The sequence below is a fragment of the Symsagittifera roscoffensis genome, chromosome 9, assembly GCF_963678635.1.
Source record: "Symsagittifera roscoffensis chromosome 9, txSymRosc1.1, whole genome shotgun sequence".
Classification (NCBI taxonomy): Eukaryota; Metazoa; Xenacoelomorpha; order Acoela; family Convolutidae; genus Symsagittifera; species Symsagittifera roscoffensis.
The window spans coordinates 6,203,824-6,228,958 of NC_087070.1; the positions used below are offsets into that span (position 1 = coordinate 6,203,824).

Here is a 25,135-nt window from a genome sequence, read left to right on the forward strand (position 1 = left end):
GCTCTTTCATATGCTTTTGAAAACTGAGTTATATCAAAATGACTGACATATTATCTAATTTTTTATACGAAAGTATTATTGAAATAAACATGGAAAATTGAAATCGTAATAAGCCGAAATTTGAACTGAAAATTGAAAGTCTGTCGCGGTTATGAGATTTCTAGGGCAAAAAAATAATTAACCACAATTCGAGTTTTAGTTTTGCTTGCAGGCAGGTGTTTGATAATGTTTAAATTTATAAGTTACGTCACTATACGAATCTATTTACATATATTTGCATTATTTATTTTTATCAAATAAAAATATATATCTGAAAAAACACGTGCTACAAAAGGTGCGCAATACTTTTAGATTACAAAAGGATCCTTGAGAAAAATCTTGTAGGGTCGAAATTGTAAAAAAAAAAAGAATAATTCATCTAACTTTATTTACTTTGTATGAGGTATGTATTTTTTGCGAAATTCTTGCAGAACTGAAACATGAAAGTTTATCAAGATTATGATTATCTAGATTATGATACAAAAACAATAATCAGCAACGTTACTCGAGTTCTAGTTTTTGTTAGAGATATCGATAAAAATCTAAATTTAAAAATTACGCCATTATTTAAAATTTATTTTACGTGTTTGCATCATTCAGTTTTAGAAAAAATAAAGAGAAATCAAAAAAAATATTTATAAGTTTAGCTGATGCCAAATTAGAGTGCCATTATATCTAAAACTTGTGCTTCCATGAGCTTTAAGCACGATAATGGCATCATTGTTGGATATTTTTGAATTCAATTCGATCTTAGGGTTTTGATGTTCCGGCCTCAACCCCCCTCCCCCCACTTTCGAGCGTAGTAAAAATTAAAGTTCACTATCAATTCAACATCTAAATTATGGTTGTCTTATCATTTTATGATCACTTGACAAAAGAACCACAATGAAACGGTACGGAACCACAATAAAACGTTATCTTTCTTTTTCAATTGTTTCTTCCATCCGTTAAGCACGCATTTTAAAAAATCTCAAGAAACCAAACAACGAGAAGCGTGATGAAAAGTGCGTTTAGGCGCCCCTCAACCCTGATTACCAAGTTTCTCCTGTGAGCTATTTTTTTCCAACTAAACCTAAAATTTTTTCCTTGTGTTTTTGGCGCCAATGAACCTTAATTTTTGCGATAATGAGGAAGTTTTTATTCCGACCATTTAAATGATGCAAAGGGACTTTGTATTCGGGTGTGTTTAAATTTTTTCCATTTTATTTTCCACGCAAAATCAGGTACCATAAATAATCATGTAGCTATATCATGTAGCTATAACATAGCTATATTAACATGTTAGAGTACTTTCACTCGTAAAATTTTCGAAATAAGGAAAAAAAGCGGTATGATTTTTTTGTTTTTTTTGTCTAGTTTTGAGCTGATAAGATCAGCGTACAGGTTTACTATAGATAATTTAGGCTAATTTTAAGCCTTGAAAGCTTATTGTACACAAATAAAATCCAATTTTAGAGTTCTTAGCGCCATTTTGGGTTATTCAAAGAGACTGCAAAAAACAAACAATTGAAATTTTTATGTTTTTTGTTTGTTTTCTGATTTTCTTCGTTTTTCTCGTCATTTTCAATGAATAACCCTTTTTTAATTGTCCTATGTTATTTTGATTGTCAAATATGCTTGATTTCACAAAAACACAACTACTCTAAATTTAAATAAAAACAACGTTTGTTTTGTTAAAACTATGATAAAAAATCTGCTATTTGCACAGTAACCGGCTACTTTCATATAATATTGGATTTCAATTAAATTTATACACATTAGTTATCAAACAGCAGTTTTTTCATCTTAATTAGTAGCTTTTTTGGTCAGTTTTCCTTAATTCTAATTTTGTAGTTTGAAAAAACTTGTAAGCCTATCATTTTTTCCATAAACTAGCTTCCATTGAATAGCTGCGAAGATTTTTTCTATTGGAGATACCTAAAATTTATATGGGCCGCATAAAATACTCGTAATATGAAAAAGTTCAAAAAAATCGAAAAAGTGTTCATTTTATGCTTTTTTCTCGGCGGTATTCATTCAATTCAGTTTCTTTCAAATCAACTATTCATATCAGCTTCGTAGTACATTTGCTTTAAATCTCTAGTTCATTTGTTTGAGTTATTTAGTATATTTGTATGAAATTTCATTATGAGAAGAAAAATAACTGGCCTACAAGCTAGGGTGGATCTAGATTTTTCTCGAAGGGGGGATTGTCAAAAAGTTTTCGAAAATTTCATTTTTTTAGGTCGAACAAGTTGGTTTTCTGAGCTCTCCCAAAGCAGTAAAGAGAACCTGTTTTGGCCAAGTTTTCTGCACTGCAGGCAAAACTTTGAAAAAAAAAACAGGCCAACTTTGAAAAAAAAATTGCGTTTTTTCGGCACGCACTCCCTACTCAAAATTAAAATAAGAGGCACGCTTAGAAAAGTTTTTGGTTCCGTCGCCAAATTAGATTTGACAAAATAGTACAAAGGGGGACCCTTTGGGTCGACAGGGGGTCGGATCCCTGAAGGGGGCTTGCGCCCCCACCCTAAATCTGCACCTGCCTAGAAGTATGACTATTAACAGTTCGAATTTAGTTTTAGGGTTGATCAAATTGTCATTTTCAAAAAGTGACATTTTCCGTTTATCCCTTTTGAGTGGCTTGTCTGGTACCAAAAGGAAAAAATGTGAATTCAAAATTCCGCCTGTTGTTTTCACAGTATCAAACGTCAACCCAACTACTTAAGCAAGTTGGGCAAGTATGAATTAACCTGTACATTAAATTCGTTTAATTCTGAAGCCAAAAAATCGAAGAAAAAAAAGTTTCCAAAAAATTGCACAAAGATAATCTATACTACATCTTAAATTAAATTAATTGTCACATAAACTAATTACACGTAAATTAATTGTCGTCAGTAGTCAATCAGTCATCACTATAATTGTTTTTGTAGTTTTCCACCAATTGTTTTTTTTTCAAAATTGACGTCATTCTTCTCAGACAATCAAAGCACCGAGGAGAGAGCCGATAGTCACCATTCCATATTGTGTGGTAGCCGATAGTCCTGCAGCCCCTGCTGATTGCGCAACCGCAAACAAACTCCCACTAACCACTGCTGAGCCTAGAACTCAAAAGCTTATGTAAACATAAAGCAAATTTTTCTGGGGAATCCCTTATGTCTGAAAACCGAATGAGATACAATTCTGTCAGCGATTCAGATTTCAGTATTCTAAAATTGAAGTTTGGGTTTATTTGAAGTTTACCTTGCATCGAGGCTGCCAGAGATCCAGCTGCAACGCCTGCGGCGGTGAACCCGACAGCACCTAGGACCAAAGGCGTTGCAGCTACTGCGCCCAAGCCCGCAAACGCCCCAACACCTGCCATTGCTGCTACTGCTGCCATCCTAATTAGAATCGGGTTTTTAATTATTCCGCCCAAAATATAAAACCTCAAATTATAAAAAAATTGAAGAGAATGTGGAAATTTGATTAGATTAAGTCAGTAAGCAACCAAAACATTGCATGAACAACAACATGTTCAAGTTGTGAATGATGGGTTTCTAAGACATTTTGGGCGGAATAAAAAAGAAGAGCCAAAAAAGCTTGCCTTTTCAAAATAAAATTCAGGGAAAACAACACGAATAAATTTTCATTTATATTTTGTCTAGTGCTGCTTACATATCAATTGCTGGTAACGAAAGTAAGCTTTTTGTGCAAATTTTGAACTTTGGACTTTTGTATTTTGGATTTTTGAAGAACCTTAAATAACTTCCCAAACTGAGTTACAAAAAAAAGACTGCTCTTTTCTCTAATTTTCATAAACAAAAGGATCAATGAGAAAAATCCCGAATAGTCGAAACTTTCGAAAAGACGAAAAACTAACCTACATTTATTTACCTGATATAAGGTATATATTTTTGTGCAATTCTTGCAGAACTGAAACCTGAAAGTTTGTCTAGATTATGATTAATTTGGTACCACAACTTTAATAAATAGTTTTACTCGAGTTCTAGTTTTGGTTTGAGATATTCGATAGAATCTAAATTAAAAATTACGGCATAATTAAGAATCTTTTAATACATGTTTGTACTATTTATTTATAGAAAAATAAACAGCAGTCGAAAACTATATTTCTGAGATATTTGTTATAGAATAAAAATCTATATCTGAAAAAATTGCTTGTTGCAAAAGGTATAGGTTATTTTTTGATAATTGCGATTTTTATTCAGCCCTGGCAGAACGGCGAAAAAAAAATAAGTTCAGCTGATGCAAAACAAGAGTGCCATTGTAACTAAACATTGTGCTCCCATGAGCTTTAAGCAAGCTATTGGCATCATTGTTGGATATTTAAGAATTCAATTCGATGTTAAGGTATCGATGTCCCGACATCACCCCCACCCCTCTCCCTCTTTCGAGCGGAGTATAAATTGGTTCTAAGTTGGATTTTAAAATATTTTCAATCTTTAAGTTATGGTTTGCTTATCACCTTGTGATCACTTGACAAATTACCAAAAATTAAAAGGGTACAGAACCGCAATAAAACGGAATCTTTCTTTTTCAAAAGTTTCTTTCTTCCGTTAAGCCCGCATTTTAGAACCATCTCAAGAAATCAACAATGAGAAGCGTGATGAAAAGTGGGTTTAGTGCACCCTCGCAACCCTGGTTACCAACATTTCCCTATGTACCATTTTTGGACGACTAACCTTAAAACTTTTTCACCAGTTAATTTTCATTTTTGCTCGAATTAACCCTAATTTTTGCAATAAAAAGGAAATTTGTTATTCCGACTATTTAAAAAATGCAGAGGAATTTTTATTCGGGTGTGTTTCAGTTTTTTCCTCTTGTTTTCCACGCAAACTCAGCTATCACAAACAATCAAGTACCACAAATAAGAAGAGCATTTCTAATCGTGAATCGAACGATATTATAAAATTGTGAAAACTTTTTTTTTTAAATGAAAAAAAAATGGTTTGAAATTTCTAATTTTGTCTAACTTTCAGCAAACAATTTCAGCGTGCATACTTACAATAGCTTATTTAAGCTTAATTTCAGCCGTGAAAACTTAATTTAACTCAAATCAAGTTAAATTTTGGAGCTTTTAGCCCCGTTTAGGATTATAAAAAACTCAGAAATTCAAAAAACACTGCAAGAAAAAATTGAAAAAAAAGTTTGAAGTTTTTTTGATTTTTTTCCGTCTTGTAATGTTTTTCAAAGATTTTTGTTTTGTCAAGAATATGGCCAGAACATTGTACTGTTTGCACAATAAGCGGATGTTCTTGTTTAATATTGTAATTTTTTTATGCAAATTTATTGATCACAATGTTCGATTGTTACAAAAAGTTACATACAGACTAATAAGGCCACGACAAATATTTGGTCTTCATACTCAGCCTCGTAAAACCACTCGTTACACTAATATATTGAAGCTCATGTGAGGTGGGGGGGAATGAAAAAGAGCCCAATTAAAATTGCAATAATTTATTTTGCAATATTGAATTAATAAATAAATTTATAACCAATACTTATCAAACAGCAGTTTTTTTTTAATTTTAACTAGTAAATTTTTTTGTTATTGTATCTTAATTTTAGCTTTGTAGTTTGAGAAAATCAATATTTTTATCATTTTTTTTTTCATAACATAGCTTCCATTGAATAGTTTCGAAACCTTTTTCCATTGTTGATACATAAAAATTTAAAATTACTCGTTATATGAAAAAGTTCCTTTCAATCGAAAATTGAGGTAAGTTAATGCTTTCTCACACCAAATTCACGGTAAATTAGGAAAACTTCGTCATACTGTTCATTCATTGAAAGTTTTCACAAAATCGAAAAGCACACAGAAAACAAATAAAAACGAAATTTTGGACTTGATGCAATAGTCATGACATTCTTTTACAACGGTTCACCGAAACTAAATAATTTTCAAATTTTTTCTTCGCATTGAAAAAATGTCAGATCTAGGCAAGTTGTTAGCATGATTTTTGAATTTTTTGAACCTTGCATACTAGTTTTAAAAGGAGCGTTTAAGATGGCAAAAAAGCAAGGCTCTTCTCAAAATACCGAGCTTTATATTTTTTTCACGTGTTATTACGGCTAAATGCGTGATGTTACGCTGTAAAGTATGAAGAACAAATCTGTTCACAGTTTTTGATATGTCCAAACTTCATTGAATTATGACAACGTTAAATAAGTTTTTCAAAATTGAATTTGAAAGGTGGGACTGGAAAAGAGCCTTGCTCACACCAAATTCACGGTAAATTAGGAAAACTTCGTCATACTGTTCAATCATTGAAAATTTTCACAAAATCGAAAAGCACACAGAAAACAAATAAAAACGAAATTTTGGACCTGATGCAATAGTCATGAGATTTTTTTTTTACAACTGTTCACCGAAACTAAATAATTTTCAAATTTTTTCTTGGCATTGAAAAAATGTCAGATCTAGGCAAGTTGTTAGCATGATTTTTGAATTTTTTGAACCTTGCATACTAGTTTTAAATGGAGTGTTTAAGATGGCAAAAAAGCAAGGCTCTTTTCAAAATACCGAGCTTTATGTTTGTTTCACGTGTTATTAAGGCTGAATGCGTGATGTTACGCTGTAAAGTATGAAGATCAAATCTGTTCACAGTTTTTGATATGTTCACACGCCAAACTTCATTGAATTATGACATGACAACGTTAATTAAGCTTTTCAAAATTGAATTTGAAAGAGGGGAACTGGAAAAGAGCCAAAAGCAATATCTTGTTTTTTTTCTGTATATTTTTGGCATATCTCTTGCGTAATCTTTTTTTTGTAAATGGATTAAAACTTCTATACAGATCTTGCAACACGAATGCCAAAGTACTTCGTTTTTCAGAAAAGTTCCTTGCAAAGTTTGCGTTCCAGGAATCTCGCGCCAGGAAACATAAGTGCACCCGTACCCTGTCCAAAAACTTAACCGTGAACAGCTGTAAAGCAAGCATTGGTTGATAAGATGTTTCTATTTTTTTTCTAGCTTTCTTTTCTATATTACAAAAACTATTTTCAGCAAGGAAATTTTGATAAAGTTTCGATTTTCCTGCCCGACAACCACAGCCAATATCAAATAGTAAGTGTTTAAAATTGGGTTGTATATGGAGCAAATTCAACCAGTTAGATAGCTGAATATCGATCGGACTGGTTTTGAGTGCAAGATAGCTGAGATAAATGTCGCTTACGCTTTTTTCATATAAGATATTATTTAAGAAGCATGCATAAGTTAATCCGGAACTTGGTTTTATTGGGATTTTTGAAATCTATTCAATAAAAAAAATAAAACCATTAAAAATTTTTTGTTTAACTATGAACTTACTCAAAGAGTCATTAACTTCATTGGACTTCTAATAAAGTTTATTGACAATTATCGTTTTAATCGCCGAAATTAGTCTAAACAGATTCTCCACATTTTCAAATTTGTAAGTTTTTTTAAGTTGTACAGTTTATTGTGGCTAATTTCGTAGTGTTTCAGCATTAAGTATGAAAAATAAATCAGTTCGCAATTATTAGTTTATTCGACATGCCTCGTTTCATTGAATTATGGCAACGCTAAAGAATTTTTGAAAAATGAAGTTGAAATGTGGCCGAAAGTATTAAAATGACACTTCTCTAGCAGTTTCCTCGCATTTCAACTTCAAAATTGTTTTATAATTCAATGAAGCGAGGCGTGGTGAACAAGCTTCTAATGGCGGCGTTGTCATAAAACAGAAAACGGTGTAACTACAGCCAGACGGAAAAACACCCCAATTGTAAAGATCAAGGAGCATGTGCAAAGATTAATCGAGATTATTAAGTTCTCAAATTCAATGAAAAACTTTTTTTTCACACCAGCTTAATTTTTCAGATTATTTGAAGAGAATGAAATTTTAATTTTTATCTCTGTTTTCGGGAAAAAATTTCTTGTTCATTTGGAAAAAACAGATGCAAATGAATAACTCAAATTTTCTTGGTTACATTAATTTTGAAATTTTTATCTGCTTTTCTAAATATCAAAAAATATGACGACTGAAACTACATTTTAAGTTTGTTCTTTGAGTTCAAAAGTTCCTTCCAGGTCTTCTCTCAGAATTGTCAGCCATCTGAAATTCAATTCGTGTGTTTTGCTGCAACAAATGATGGTTCCAATCTTTTTCTCGGAACTTGAGCTATCGGTTCTTTTGGATACTGCTTTAAATACTCCTGAAACACTTTATCTCGGTAATCATTAGTGGGGAACTCGTCATCGGAGCCGAAAAGAACGATATCCGAACTTCTTTTCCAGTTTTCCAGCCCACAAGATTTCGAGAGAATTAGTTTGAAGTCAGCGCTAATTTTAAACGCTGTGAGATAGGGCCATTCCGTTCCGGGGTATTCCCCGTAGCCTACACAGCAAATGACAATTTCATCGCCAACGCATTTGCATTGACGGGAAAAGGATTCACGGGAACCTGGTTTTAACTTGCAAAATTTTGCTTTCGTCGCGAAAGTATCTGCAGTAATAGACGCCAGAAATATTGTTATAATAACACACAGATTCATTTTATAGCCAATGAAAGTATATTTTATGTTTTAAGTCAGAGAAAATTCAGATTTTATGAAAAAAATTTTTATAAGTTAAAAAGTGGTAAAGTGGTTAAAAAGTGGTGAAGAAGTTTTAAAAAATTTTATGCTTTATTGTCTGAAGTTAAGAGATGAATATACGAGTTTTCTAATCAAAAGAAACCGCGTGAATTTATTGTTATGATCCTAATTTGAAACAAACATATGGGAATTCTGTTCCCACTTTTTTCAAATTAGGAGATGAAAATTAAGCGGCTTTTTTGAATTAAAATTCGCGGTTTTCTATATCGTTAAAGAATAAGTTCTCCAACACTCTACGCAATTAAATTTCTTTTTGAAGGCCTTCTACCCCAAATAACGACCAAATTAGAATCAACTTTTGCTCAAGAATTGTCATAAGAGGTTTTTGAAAAACATAAATCTATACAAAAATAGTGTCATTGGGTTTATATTGGTGAAAATAATATGAAAAATGATTAATGCAATGAAATATGGCATAATGGACAAACTAACAATTGTGAACAGATTTTTCTCCATAATATACGCTTCAGCATCATACATTTAGCCATAATTACGTATAAGATAACTATTGAAATCGAAAATTTGAAATTTGCGTGGGAGCGAGGGGAAAACAATTCTGGGCTAACCCAAACATATCTGTAACATTCTTTGATGAACCATAAATATGAGGATAAATTCAAAAGCGAAATATGAAGGGAGGGCTCTTTTTCTTTTCCCCCACCTGAAAAATCTACTTAAGAAATTTTGTTCACGTTATCCGAATATTACGAAATTGGCATGCAAACTAAATAGGCAATGACAAACATACTTGGTCTTCATGTTTAACCTTGTCAAACCCATCGTTAAACCATAATATTGATTGATGCTTATGTAAGCCGGGGGGGGGGGGGGGGGGGGAGGAAAAAGAGCCAAGAAAAGATAACTTTGAAAAACGCACTACTTCGTAGAAAAGTGTGTTACAACATATCACTTATTTTCATTTTATAGACAGGCAAATTAGGTTGTCAGCACGGGCGGATTTAGCTGATTCGACCCCCTGCCGACCCAAAGGGTCCCCTTTTTGTACTATTTTGAGAAATCCATTTTTAGTGACTGACTCTTAAAAATTTGGAGCCAATATATACTAACTATGAAGGGGGAGCGCGCGCCAAAAAAAATGTTTTTTTTTGGTCAAAATTTTCCAAAAAGTGCCTAAAAACGCCTTTTCAAAACTGTTTTTTTTTCTTCAAAATTTTGACTGCGGCGCAAAAAAATTCGAAACAGGGTCTTTTCAGTATGCTGAGAGAGCTCGAAAACTCGATTTGGACGACCTGAAAAAAAGGTCAACAAAATTTTGAAAAGTTTTCTAAATCTGGCCCCTCTTGAGAAAATTCTAGATCCACCCGGTGGTTGTCAGGACAATATATTGTTCAAAATTCATGTGTTTTTTAGAATGATTTCAAAAGAAAAAAAATCCAAAACTCCGAAACTGAAAACAAAAAAATTTGGATAAAAATAGGTATTAAGAAAAGGTTAATTGGATCGGGTTTTTTGTTTTTTTTCTACACACTTTGGCAAAACTTTCGCTTTTCTAAAAAATTTTCTTTTTCTCAAACTTTCAAAAATGGTACCAATGGAAAATCCGCCTACTCGCCTTACTACTGGTCTTACCCTTATAAGTTTTTAGACTGTCTCGATTTCTTAAAAACTACCCTCCCGCCTTTAGATTTTGTGATCAAGGGATGGAAAGGGTTGTAGGACGCTCCACTGCATAAGCGGCTGCGAACAGTTTTTCTACACAAAAAATTAGAGCCCTAGGAAAAGACAAGTTTTCAACAATTTAGCGTTTTTTCAAATTTTTTGACTATTCACAAAAACTACCCAACAAAATCTGAGATTTTGGGTTCGATCAAAAAAGGTTGGAAAAAAATGTCTAGAAAAACGGCGACGTCCAAAAATTCAAAAAAAGTTTTGCCCGCAGAAATGTCAATATGCATTTTCTGAAACTTTTATGACTCTTCTCGAAAACTACTCAGCCGAATCTTACATCAAGGGTTCAACCATAGCTGCTAAAATTTTTATGAAAAATATTTTTCCGAGTTTTTCCGACTTTAGCTGGGCCACTAGTTGTTACAGATGGAAATCAAATTAAAATTGATTGTGTTCAATTAATGCTTTTCAACCAAAAATAAGTAAAATTAGCAATAATTAGTTTTTTCAAATGTTACTAAAAGTTTTCGCAAAATAGCAAGTTAGCTCCAAATTAAAATGATGAACCAATTGTTTAGCAAGTAGAAAAACTAATACTCTAATTGCAGTCTTAAAGCAAAACTAGATGTCTATTTATTTCGTTTTTTCTATACTTTTTTTAAAAAATTGATGCAGCCAAAAAACCTCCAAAAATTGTTACACGATCTTGAAATATAATAATCCGAACCATTTTTTTCTTTGATGTCGTTGAAACGAAAAAAACTTCTTCGCATTTGCCTAAACATATCAAGTCATTTAATCCTGGGCTATTCAGTTCGAGATTTTTTTACATTGTCTATAAAAAGTTATAGGTTTGATTTTGAATATGATAGATTTTCTAGTAGTCACAAACAATTGAAGAGCACAGGTTGAAGTCAAAATTTTCTGTGCAAAAAATGAAAGCCATCGGACCAAAATCTCACAGATCTACGACATAGAGCTCGGAAGTTTTTGGTCGTACTGGTTTTCCTCCGCTGTTTCGACTGTTTATCTGCGATTTTTTAAAAAATATTTTGAACTGTTTCGACTGTTAAACTGCGTTTTTTTTTGAAATTTTTGACAGTTGAGCTGCGTTTTTTGATAACTAAATCTTTGAGCTCAAAATAAAAGCATATTTTAGCTTTGTGAGTTTGAATTTTAGATATTGTGATTGAAATCTTATGGTGATTCAAAGTTGCTAATTTGGCAAAGTATTCAGATCCAAGTATTAGTATTCAGATCCAATTATATTATTGTTAAAACTATTTCTAAAAAATATTCCAAACTAACCAATCATTATTAATGACTAACACTTACAATTATTTGTAAAGATGAAACTTTTCATAGTTTCAGCAACAGAATAGAAAAAATATAACTTAGCAATTAGTTGCTCTTTTCTAAAAGAATTCCTGATATGTAACTCTCAATTACCAGTAAACACTAGATCTGTTGAGACTAGGAGATATAAGAGTAAGATTGGGATCGATATTAAACTAAGAAGTTGCACGAATCTGTCCGGCCGAAAATAAGATAGCGTGACGAACAGACGGTGTACTTTATCTGAAACTACTCTATGAGTACAGGTCAAAGATCATAACTCCTTATCATGATGATCTTTTTCCTTATGCGGGCTTAAGAAAGTGCACGGTGAAAAGGAAGCAGAAAAAAATGGAAGCAGAGGGATAGAAAGTGTTAAGACGCAAAAAATTGAGCTCCTGATATTTCATTTCCAAGCCATATACCTCTAAATGGCGTATAACCATTTGATATAACATAACAACGACTATAAACTTCGGTTACTCTTCCTTCACTTGAGCCCAAAACCTTAGTTGACCCGGCTTAAACGCAGCGTAAACCTAGTGAGAGCTAAAATGGTACCTAACGATCTACCTGTGTTCTAAAAATACCTCTAGAAACTTGTGGGTTGATATAATATTCTCCAACCCATTATCACAAACAACAACCCTAAAGAGGGTTCAGTTTTTGTTTAAAAAAAACTTAACCGCCAAAAAATACACAAACATTCTAACGAAAAGACTAACTCTCTCTCTCCAATCCGTCTACAACCGACAACTCTTGCTCCATGGTTAGAAAAACTTCACAAAATTGTAAGAACTAACAGTTCAGGAACTAAAAAACACCTAACCCCTCGCTTTTGCAGCCATCATTCTAATACCTAATTTAAGAGATAATCTAGGAAACAAACAAACAAGAGTACTCCACATGTGTTTAATTAACAACAAAAAAAGCAAAAAAAAAACAAATTATATCAGATCAAAAAACAAATAAGAAAGAAGACAACAAAATTAAAACAAATACAAATAACTAACAAAATTTTTCCAAAACACAAAACACAGTTTCAGAAACTGACTCAACCACAATGTAAGAACTTCAAAATCTTCAGATTTAATCGACGATAAAAAAATAAACCAATATTCGACCAAAAACAAATTTCGGAATCAGAATCTATAACAGCATCATCTATAAAAAGTAATTGCAGAATAAAATATCAACTTTAAACCAGTAAGACTCTATAATTCGAATCAACCATTAAGGAATATTGAAAAATTTTAAATTAACTGTAATTCCACACAAAAAAGTGATAAAAATACAATAACTTGTTTGACTGTTTAACTGCGTTTTCTGAAAGTTTGACAGTTGAGTTGCCTTTTTTGATACTTACATATTTGAGCTCAAAACAAAACATACTTCAGCTTTGATCCTGTGATTGGAGGCTTATGTTGATTCAAAGTTGATAAAAATACAATAACTTGTTTGACTGTTTAACTGCGTTTTCTGAAAGTTTGACAGTTGAGTTGCCTTTTTTGATACTTACATATTTGAGCTCAAAACAAAACATACTTCAGCTTTGATCCTGTGATTGGAGGCTTATGTTGATTCAAAGTTGCTAATTGGCAAATTTGGGACAGTTAATTGCGCAATACAATTGGAACCAGTTTGAAATTAGTAATTATATCCAATTATATTATTGATAAAACTATCTTTAAAAAACATTCCTACCTAACCAATCTTGATTCATAACTAACACTTACAGTTATTTGTAAAGCTGAAATTATTCATAGTTTCAGCAGCAGAACAGAAAAATTATAACTTAGCAATTTGTTGCTCTTCTCTAGAAGAACTCCAGATATGCAAATCTCAAATACCAGTAAACACTAGATCTGTTGAGACTAGAAGGTATAAGAGTAGGATTAGGATCGGTAATAGACTAAGAATTTGCACGACTCTATCCGGCCAAAAATAAGATAGCGTGACGAACAGACTGTTTACTTTAAATGAAATTACTCTATGAGTACAGGTCAAAGATCATAACTCCTTATCAAGATGATCTTTTTCCTTATGCGGGTTTAAGAAAGTGCACGGTGAAAAGGACGCAAAAAAAATGGAAACAGAGGGATAGAAAGTGTTGTAGGACACAAAAAGCTGAGCTCCTGAAACTTCAATTCCAAGCCATATTCCTCTAACTGACGTATGATCATTTGATATAACATAACAACGACTGTTAAAATTCGGTTACTCATCCTTCACTTGAGCCCATCCTCTTAGTTGACCCAGGCTTAAACACAGCGTAAACCTAGTGAGATCTAAAATTGTACCTATTGATCTACCTGTGTTCTAAAAATACCTGAACCTTGTGGGTTGATATACTATTCTCCAACCATTATCACAAACAACAACCCTAAAGTCTTAAAATAAAATACACAATCAATCTAGCGAATTGACTAACTCTCTCTCCAATCCGTCTGAACCGACAACTCTAGCTCCATGATTAGAATAACTTCACAAAATTGTAAGAACTAACCGTTCAGGAAATAAAACATCTAACCCATGGATTTTGCAACCATCATTTTATTACTTATTTCAAGAGACAATCTAAGAAACAATCAAACAAGATTAATCCACCATTGTTTAATTAACAACGAAAAAAGCAAAAAAATTGACATATATCAGATAAAAAAAACAAATAAGAAAACAGACAATGAACCCAAAACAAAAACAATTTATTCAACAAAACTTTTCCAAAACACGAAACGCAGTTTCAGAAACTGACTCAACCACAATGTAAGAACTTCAAAATCTTCAGACTTGGTCCCCGATAAAAAACAAACCAACATTCGATCAAAAACATTTTTCGGGATCAGAATCTACAACAGCATCATCTATAAAAGGCGAATGCAGAATAAAATATCATACTTTAAACTAGTAAGACTCTATAACTCGAATCAATCATTGAAAATATTGAATTTAAATTCAAAAATTTCAAACATATTGAAAATTTTACATTAACTGTAATTCCACACAAAAAAAATGATACAATACAATAATTTTTTTGACTGTTCAACTGCGTTTTGTGAAAATTTTGACAGTTGAGTTGCCTTTTTTGATAATTACATTTTTTAGCTCAAAACAAAAACATATTTCAGCTTTGATCCTGTGATTGAAGTCTTATGGTGAATCAATGTGGCTAATTGGCAAACTTAGGATAGTTATTGCGCAATACAGTTGGAACCAGCTTAAAATTAGTCATAAGAGGTTTTTGAAAAACATAAATCTATACAAAAATAGTGTCATTGGGTTTATATTGGTGAAAATAATATGAAAAATGATTAATGCAATGAAATATGGCATAATGGACAAACTTACAATTGTGAACAGATTTTTCTCCATAATATACGCTTCAGCATCATACATTTAGCCATAATTACGTATAAGATAACTATTGAAATCGAAAATTTGAAATTTGCGTGGGAGCGAGGGGAAAACAATTCTGGGCTAACCCAAACATATCTGTAACATTCTTTGATGAACCATAAATATGAGGATAAATTCAAATGCGAAATATGAAGGGAGGGCTCTTTTTCTTTTCCCCCACCTGAAAAATCTACTTAAGAAATTTTGTTCACGTTATCCGAATATTACGAAATTGGCATGCAAACTAAATAGGCAATGACAAACATACTTGGTCTTCATGTTTAACCTTGTCAAACCCATCGTTAAACCATAATATTGATTGATGCTTATGTAAGCCGGGGGGGGGGAGGAAAAATAGCCAAGAAAAGATAACTTTGAAAAACGCACTACTTCGTAGAAAAGTGTGTTACAACATATCACTTATTTTCATTTTATAGACAGGCAAATTAGGTTGTCAGCACGGGCGGATTTAGCTGATTCGACCCCCTGCCGACCCAAAGGGTCCCCTTTTTGTACTATTTTGAGAAATCCATTTTTAGTGACTGACTCTTAAAAATTTGGAGCCAATATATACTAACTATGAAGGGGGAGCGCGCGCCAAAAAAAATGTTTTTTTTTGGTCAAAATTTTCCAAAAAGTGCCTAAAAACGCCTTTTCAAAACTGTTTTTTTTCTTCAAAATTTTGACTGCGGCGCAAAAAAATTCGAAACAGGGTCTTTTCAGTATGCTGAGAGAGCTCGGAAACTCGATTTGGACGACCTGAAAAAAAGGTCAACAAAATTTTGAAAAGTTTTCTAAATCTGGCCCCTCTTGAGAAAATTCTAGATCCACCCGGTGGTTGTCAGGACAATATATTGTTCAAAATTCATGTGTTTTTTAGAATGATTTCAAAAGAAAAAAAATCCAAAACTCCGAAACTGAAAACAAAAAAATTTGGATAAAAATAGGTATTAAGAAAAGGTTAATTGGATCGGGTTTTTTGTTTTTTTTCTACACACTTTGGCAAAACTTTCGCTTTTCTAAAAAATTTTCTTTTTCTCAAACTTTCAAAAATGGTACCAATGGAAAATCCGCCTACTCGCCTTACTACTGGTCTTACCCTTATAAGTTTTTAGACTGTCTCGATTTCTTAAAAACTACCCTCCCGCCTTTAGATTTTGTGATCAGGGGATGGAAAGGGTTGTAGGACGCTCCACTGCATAAGCGGCTGCGAACAGTTTTTCTACACAAAAAATTAGAGCCCTAGGAAAAGACAAGTTTTCAACAATTTAGCGTTTTTTCAAATTTTTTGACTATTCACAAAAACTACCCAACAAAATCTGAGATTTTGGGTTCGATCAAAAAAGGTTGGAAAAAAATGTCTAGAAAAACGGCGACGTCCAAAAATTCAAAAAAAGTTTTGCCCGCAGAAATGTCAATATGCATTTTCTGAAACTTTTATGACTCTTCTCGAAAACTACTCAGCCGAATCTTACATCAAGGGTTCAACCATAGCTGCTAAAATTTTTATGAAAAATATTTTTCCGAGTTTTTCCGACTTTGGCTGGGCCACTAGTTGTTACAGATGGAAATCAAATTAAAATTGATTGTGTTCAATTAATGCTTTTCAACCAAAAATAAGTAAAATTAGCAATAATTAGTTTTTTCAAATGTTACTAAAAGTTTTCGCAAAATAGCAAGTTAGCTCCAAATTAAAATGATGAACCAATTGTTTAGCAAGTAGAAAAACTAATACTCTAATTGCAGTCTTAAAGCAAAACTAGATGTCTATTTATTTCGTTTTTTCTATACTTTTTTTAAAAAATTGATGCAGCCAAAAAACCTCCAAAAATTGTTACACGATCTTGAAATATAATAATCCGAACCATTTTTTTCTTTGATGTCGTTGAAACGAAAAAAACTTCTTCGCATTTGCCTAAACATATCAAGTCATTTAATCCTGGGCTATTCAGTTCGAGATTTTTTTACATTGTCTATAAAAAGTTATAGGTTTGATTTTGAATATGATAGATTTTCTAGTAGTCACAAACAATTGAAGAGCACAGGTTGAAGTCAAAATTTTCTGTGCAAAAAATGAAAGCCATCGGACCAAAATCTCACAGATCTACAACATAGAGCTCGGAAGTTTTTGGTCGTACTGGTTTTCCTCCGCTGTTTCGACTGTTTATCTGCGATTTTTTAAAAAATATTTTGAACTGTTTCGACTGTTAAACTGCGTTTTTTTTTGAAATTTTTGACAGTTGAGCTGCGTTTTTTGATAACTAAATCTTTGAGCTCAAAATAAAAGCATATTTTAGCTTTGTGAGTTTGAATTTTAATTCAAGAGATAATCTAGGAAACAAACAAACAAGAGTACTCCACATGTGTTTAATTAACAACAAAAAAAGCAAAAAAAAAAACAAATTATATCAGATCAAAAAACAAATAAGAAAGAAGACAACAAAATTAAAACAAATACAAATAACTAACAAAATTTTTCCAAAACACAAAACACAGTTTCAGAAACTGACTCAACCACAATGTACGAACTTCAAAATCTTCAGATTTAATCGACGATAAAAAAATAAACCAATATTCGACCAAAAACAAATTTCGGAATCAGAATCTATAACAGCATCATCTATAAAAAGTAATTGCAGAATAAAATATCAACTTTAAACCAGTAAGACTCTATAATTCGAATCAACCATTAAGGAATATTGAAAAATTTTAAATTAAATGTAATTCCACACAAAAAAGTGATAAAAATACAATAACTTGTTTGACTGTTTAACTGCGTTTTCTGAAAGTTTGACAGTTGAGTTGCCTTTTTTGATACTTACATATTTGAGCTCAAAACAAAACATACTTCAGCTTTGATCCTGTGATTGGAGGCTTATGTTGATTCAAAGTTGCTAATTGGCAAATTTGGGACAGTTAATTGCGCAATACAATTGGAACCAGTTTGAAATTAGTAATTATATCCAATTATATTATTGATAAAACTATCTTTAAAAAACATTCCTACCTAACCAATCTTGATTCATAACTAACACTTACAGTTATTTGTAAAGCTGAAATTATTCATAGTTTCAGCAGCAGAACAGAAAAATTATAACTTAGCAATTTGTTGCTCTTCTCTAGAAGAACTCCAGATATGCAAATCTCAAATACCAGTAAACACTAGATCTGTTGAGACTAGAAGGTATAAGAGTAGGATTAGGATCGGTAATAGACTAAGAATTTGCACAACTCTATCCGGCCAAAAATAAGATAGCGTGACGAACAGACTGTTTACTTTAAATGAAATTACTCTATGAGTACAGGTCAAAGATCATAACTCCTTATCAAGATGATCTTTTTCCTTATGCGGGTTTAAGAAAGTGCACGGTGAAAAGGACGCAAAAAAAATGGAAACAGAGGGATAGAAAGTGTTGTAGGACACAAAAAGCTGAGCTCCTGAAACTTCAATTCCAAGCCATATTCCTCTAACTGACGTATGATCATTTGATATAACATAACAACGACTGTTAAAATTCGGTTACTCATCCTTCACTTGAGCCCATCCTCTTAGTTGACCCAGGCTTAAACACAGCGTAAACCTAGTGAGATCTAAAATTGTACCTATTGATCTACCTGTGTTCTAAAAATACCTGAACCTTGTGGGTTGATATACTATTCTCCAACCATTATCACAAACAACAACCCTAAAGTCTTAAAATAAAATACACAATCAATCTAGCGAGTTGACTAACTCTCTCTCCAATCCGTCTGAACCGACAACTCTAGCTCCATGATTAGAATAACTTCACAAAATTGTAAGAACTAACCGTTCAGGAAATAAAACATCTAACCCATGGATTTTGCAACCATCATTTTATTACTTATTTCAAGAGACAATCTAAGAAACAATCAAACAAGATTAATCCACCATTGTTTAATTAACAACGAAAAAAGCAAAAAAATTGACATATATCAGATAAAAAAAAACAAATAAGAAAACAGACAATGAACCCAAAACAAAAACAATTTATTCAACAAAACTTTTCCAAAACACGAAACGCAGTTTCAGAAACTGACTCAACCACAATGTAAGAACTTCAAAATCTTCAGACTTGGTCCCCGATAAAAAACAAACCAACATTCGATCAAAAACATTTTTCGGGATCAGAATCTACAACAGCATCATCTATAAAAGGCGAATGCAGAATAAAATATCATACTTTAAACTAGTAAGACTCTATAACTCGAATCAATCATTGAAAATATTGAATTTAAATTCAAAAATTTCAAACATATTGAAAATTTTACATTAACTGTAATTCCACACAAAAAAAAATGATACAATACAATAATTTTTTTGACTGTTCAACTGCGTTTTGTGAAAATTTTGACAGTTGAGTTGCCTTTTTTGATAATTACATTTTTTAGCTCAAAACAAAAACATATTTCAGCTTTGATCCTGTGATTGAAGTCTTATGGTGAATCAATGTGGCTAATTGGCAAACTTAGGATAGTTATTGCGCAATACAGTTGGAACCAGCTTAAAATTAGTAGTTATATCCAATTCTATTATTGATAAAACTATCTTTGAAAATTATTCCTAACTAACCAATCTTGATTCATAACTAACACTTACAATTATGTGTAAAACTGAAACTATTCATAGTTTCAGCAGCAGAACAGAATAATTATAACTTAGCATTTTGTTCCTCTTCTCACGAGGAACTCCTGATATGTAATTCTCAAATACCAGTAATGCTAGATCTGTTGAGACTACGAGATATAAGAGTAAGATTAAGATCGGCATTAGACTAAGAAGTTGCAAGAATCTATCCGGCCGAAAATCAGATAGCGTGACCAACAAACGTGGTACCTTATCTGAATTTACTCTATGAATGAGCTACTCCGGACATAAATTCATCTGGTGCGACCAAAAGCCTCGATTAAGACCTCAACAAATTTAGATTTAGCAAAATCAAAAGGGAAGTAAGATCAGAAACACGCCGCAAAATGTTCGATAGTGTTGAAAACCTAATCAGTATGTCTCTACGTCTCAATAAGTCTTATCAATTCAAGCAAAGGATACAGCTTACACCAGGTCAAAACCCGAACAACAGATCGAGCCCATATATCGTGAAACGACTCAGACTGCGACGATTTTTTCTCTACAAAATTTACAATGCAGTAGAATTAAGTTACTGGGAGCAGTAAAACTCATTTCCAAGCCATATATCTCTTCTAAATGTTGTATAACCAATTTTAAAACATAACAACGTCTGATAAAATTAGAAATGTCGTTCAGTTTATCTAATCTGCAGTAACTTTGAAACTTTTGTAAATCTAAATTTATTTCAAAAAAATACCTGTTTTAGTTAGTAAATTAATATAAAGTTAGTTTTTTTTTGAATTATGAAAAATTTCTTGCTTCTAAAGAATTCCATTCTCATCTTCGCTCAAACCCAGCTTTCTTGTTTTTTCATTTAAAACGTAACCATGATCATTCAGAAATTAATATCATTTAAATTTTTAACTTTTAAACAAACACTTACTGAAATTTATAATCTTTCACTTAATTCAAACCATAAAATTAAATTTGGTGAAGGCTTGTCCTTTATTTTTAAACCGGGTCAACAAGTCTATCCTTGGAACTTTAATTTTTAACTTGATTCTAAATTTTAACTCATTTAAAAGTATTTGACCATCAAGGTCTTCCTTGGATGAACCGGAACAATTTTGTTCTCCCCACCTTCGTTTTAGTCAAAATTGTCTAACGACCTCAAACGTCGCTTCACTCTCCAATTGTTACTAACGACTCAAAACTGATAGGAATTTTTGAATAACTAATCATTTTAATTAAGATCAACTGTGAAGAATTTCGGTTACTCATCCTTCAATTGAGCCCATCCTCTTAGTTGAGCCAGGCTTAAACACAGCGTAAACCTAGTGAGATCTAAAAACCGACCTGTGTTCTAAAAATACCTGAAACTTGTGGGTTGATATACTATTCTCCTACCCATTATCATAAACAAAAACCCTAAAGAGGGTTAAGTTTTTTCAAAATGAAATTTATCCGCCAAAAAAATACACAATCATTCTAGCGAGTTGACTAACCCCTCTCTTCAATCCGTCTGAACCGACAACTCTTGCCCCATGATTAGAATAATATCACCGTTCAGGAAATAAAACATCTAACCCATCATTTTAATACTTATTTCAAGAGACAATCTCTAGGAAACAATCAAACAAGAGTAATCCACCATTGTTTAATTAACAACAAAAAAAGCAAAAAAAAAACAAATTATATCAGATCAAGCAGACAAATAACAAAAAAGACAATAAAACGAAAACAAAAACACGAAACGCAGTTTCAGAAACTGACTCAACCACAATGTAAGAACTTCAAAATCTTCAGACTTGATCCCCGATAAAAAATAAACCAATTTTCCATCAAAAACATTTTTTGGAATCAGAATCTACAACAGCATCATCTATAAAAGGTGAATGCAGAATAAAATATCATACTTTAAACCAGTAAGACTCTATAATTCGAATCAACCATTAAGGAATATTGAAAAATTTTAAATTAACTGTAATTCCATACAAAAAAGTGATACAATACAATAACTTTTTCGACTGTTTAACTGCGTTTTTTGAAACTTTTGACAGTTGAGTTACCTTTTTTGATAGTTACTTTTTTGAGCTCAAAACAAAAACATTTTCAGCTTTGATCCTGTGATTGAAGTCATATGGTGAATCAAAGTGGCTAACTGGCAAACTTAGGATAGTTATTGTGCAATACAGTTGGAACCAGCTTAAAACTAGTAACTATATCCAATTCTATTATTGATAAAACTATCTTGGAAAATTATGCCTAACTAACCAATCTTGATTCATAACTTACACTTACACTTACACTTACAGTTACTTATTTGTAAAGCTGAAACTATTCATAGTTTCAGCAGCAGAACAGAATAATTATAACTTAGCAATTTGTTGCTCTTCTCTAGAAGAACTCCAGATATGCAAATCTCAAATACCAGTAAACACTAGATCTGTTGAGACTAGAAGGTATAAGAGTAAGATTAAGATCGGTATTAGATTAAGAAGTTGCACGAATCTATCCGGCCGAAAATCAGATAGCGTGACCAACAAACGTGGTACCTTATCTGAATTTACTCTATGAATGAGCTACTCCGGACATAAATTCATCTGGTGCGACCAAAAGCCTCGATTAAGACCTCAACAAATTTAGATTTAGCAAAATCAAAAGGGAAGTAAGATCAGAAACACGCCGCAAAATGTTCGATAGTGTTGAAAACCTAATCAGTAGGTCTCTACGTCTCAATAAGTCTTATCAATTCAAGCAAAGGATACAGCTTACACCAGGTCAAAACCCGAACAACAGATCGAGCCCATATATCGTGAAACGACTCAGACTGCGACGATTTTTTCTCTACAAAATTCTCAATGCAGTAGAACTAAATTACTTGGAGCTGTAAAATTTATTTCCCAGCCATATATCTCTTCTTAATGACGTATAACCAATTTTAAAACATAACAACGACTGATAAAAGATCGAAATGTTGTTCATTTTATCTAATCTGCAGTAACTTTGAAACTTTTGTAAATCTAAGTTTATTTCAAAAAAATACAAATATTAGTTATTAAATTAATTTAAAGTTAGTTTTTTTGAAAAAAATGAAAAAACTCTTGCTTCTAAAGAATTCCATTCTCATCTTTGCTCAAATACAGTTTTCTTGTATTTTCATCTAAAACGTAACCATGATCATTTAGAAATTAATATCATTTAAATTTTTAACTTTTAAATAAACACTTTTTATAATCTTTCACTTAATTCAAACCATAAAATCAAATCTTGTCCTTGTTTTGTAATAACCTAAGCTTCCTCTAAACCGGGTCAACAAGACTATACTTAGATCTTTAATTTTTAACCTAATTCTAAATTTTAACTCATTAAAAATATTTGACCATCAAGGTCTTCCTCGGATCAACAAGAACAATTTTGTTCTCCCCACCTCCCTCTTAGTAAAAATTTTCTAACGACCTCAAACGTCGCTTCACTTTTCAACCCTTATCAACGTCCCAAAACTAATAGAAGTTTTTGAATAACTAACCATTTTAATTAAGATCAACTGAGAAGAACTTCAGTTACTCTTCCTTCACTTGAGCCCATCCTCTTGGTTGACCCAGGCTTGTCACAGCGTAAACCTAGTAATATCCAAAGTGATACCTAATCATCTACCTGTGTTTTGAAAACAACTGAACCTTGTTGGTTGGTCTACTATTCTCTAACCCATTATCACAAACAACAACCCTAAAGAGGGTTAAGTTTTTCTTAAAATAAATTTTAACCGCCAAAAATGTACACAGTCATTCTAACGAATTGACTAACTCTCTCTTCAACCCGTCTACGGCCGACAAATCTTGCCCCATGATTAGAACAACTTCACAAAATTGTAAAAACCAACAGTTCAGGAAGTAAAAAAACCAAAACCCTGGATTTTGCAACCATCATTCTAAAACTTATTTTAAGAGATAATCCAGGAAACAAACAAAAGAGTACTCAACAATTGTTTAAGTAAAAACAAAAAAAAGCAAAAAAAAATCAGTTTGTTTCATTTATAACACATAAACTAACAATCAGAAATATATCAGATCAAAAAAACAAACAAGAAAGAAGACAATGAACACAAAACAAAAAGAAATTATCTAATAAATTTTTTTCAAAACACGAAAGGCATTTACAGAAACTGACTCAACCACAATATAAGAACTTCAAAATCTTCAGACTTAACCGACAATAAAAATAAACCATTAGTCAACCAAAAACATTTTTAGGAGTCAGAGTCCACAACAGCATCATCTACAAAAGGTAAATGCAGAATAAAACATCATACCTTAAGCCAGTAAGACTCTATAATTCGAATCAACAATTAAAGCATATTAAAACTTTTACATTAATTGTAATTTCACACAAAGAAATGATACAATACAATGACTTTTTGACTTTTTGAATATGTTTTTTGAAATTTTTGACAGTTGAGTTGCCTTTTTTGATAATTATATTTTTGAGCTTTTATCCTGTGATTGAAGTCTTATGGTGAATCAAAGTTGCTGATTGGCAAATTTAGGATAGTGATTGCGCAACACAGTAAGAACTAGTTTGAAACTAGTAATTATATCCAATTATATTAATGATGAAACTATCTCTAAAAAATACTCCTAACTAACCAACCTTGATTCATAACTAACACTTACATTTAGTTGTAAAGCTGAAACTATTCATAGTTTCAGCAGCAGAACAGAATAAGAATAATTTAGCTATTTGTTGCTCTTCTCTAGAAGAACTACTGATATGTATTTCTGAAATACCAGTAACACTAGATCTGTTGACACCAGGAGATATAAGAGTAAGATTAACATCGGTATTAGACTACGAAATTGCGCGAATCTATCCGGCCGAAAATCAGATAGCGTGACGAACAAACGTGGTACCTTATCTGAATTTACTCTGTGAGTGAGCTACCCCGGACATTAACTCATCTGGTGCGACCAAGAGCCTCGATCAAGATCTCAACAAATTTAGAATTAGCAAAATCAAAAGAGAAGTATGATTGAAAACACGCCGCAAAATGTTTGCTAGTGTTGAAGACTTAATGAGTATGTCTCTATGTCTCAATAAATCTTATCAATTCAAGCAAACGATACAGCTTACACCAGGTCAAAACCCGTACAACAGATTGAGCCCCTATATCGTGAAACGACACAGACTGCAACGATTTTTCATCTACAAAATTCTCAATGCAGTAGAAATAAATTACTTGGAGCAGTAAAATTCATTTTCAAGGAATATATCTCTTCTAAATGACTTAAAAACATTTTTAAAACATAACAGCGACTGATAAGAATTAGAAATGTCGTTCATTTCATCTAATCTGCAATAACTTTGAAACTTTTGTAAATCTAAGTTTATTTAAAAAAAATACAAATATTAGTTAGTAAGTTAATTTAAAATTAGTTTTTTTAAAATTATTAAAAATCTCTTGCTTCTAAAAGACTCCGTTCTCATCTTCGCTCAAATCCAGCTTCTTTGTTTTTTTCATCTAAAACATAACCATGATCATTCAGAAATTATTATCATTT

The 25,135-nt window shown here is 32.1% G+C and overlaps 2 protein-coding genes across 3 annotated transcripts in view; one reads left to right on the forward strand and one right to left on the reverse strand.

The window, feature by feature from the left end:
* The window catches only part of LOC134853964 (AH receptor-interacting protein-like), a 567,995-nt gene that overhangs the window by 95,552 nt on the left and 447,308 nt on the right, over positions 1-25,135 (forward strand). The window lies entirely within an intron of this gene.
* On the reverse strand, positions 2,890-4,007 carry LOC134854673 (interferon alpha-inducible protein 27-like protein 2). 2 transcript variants are annotated; one of them, XM_063871025.1, is made up of 3 exons: positions 3,892-4,007; positions 3,259-3,398; positions 2,890-3,116 (listed from the first exon to the last, which is right to left on the reverse strand). In XM_063871025.1, the coding sequence occupies exons 2-3, from the start codon at positions 3,395-3,397 to the stop codon at positions 2,992-2,994; spliced, it is 264 nt and encodes an 87-aa protein (XP_063727095.1). In that variant the 5' UTR covers position 3,398; positions 3,892-4,007; the 3' UTR covers positions 2,890-2,991. The 2 variants fall into 2 exon arrangements, with proteins under 2 accessions (XP_063727095.1, XP_063727096.1); XM_063871026.1 differs by having other exon boundaries at positions 3,878-3,996.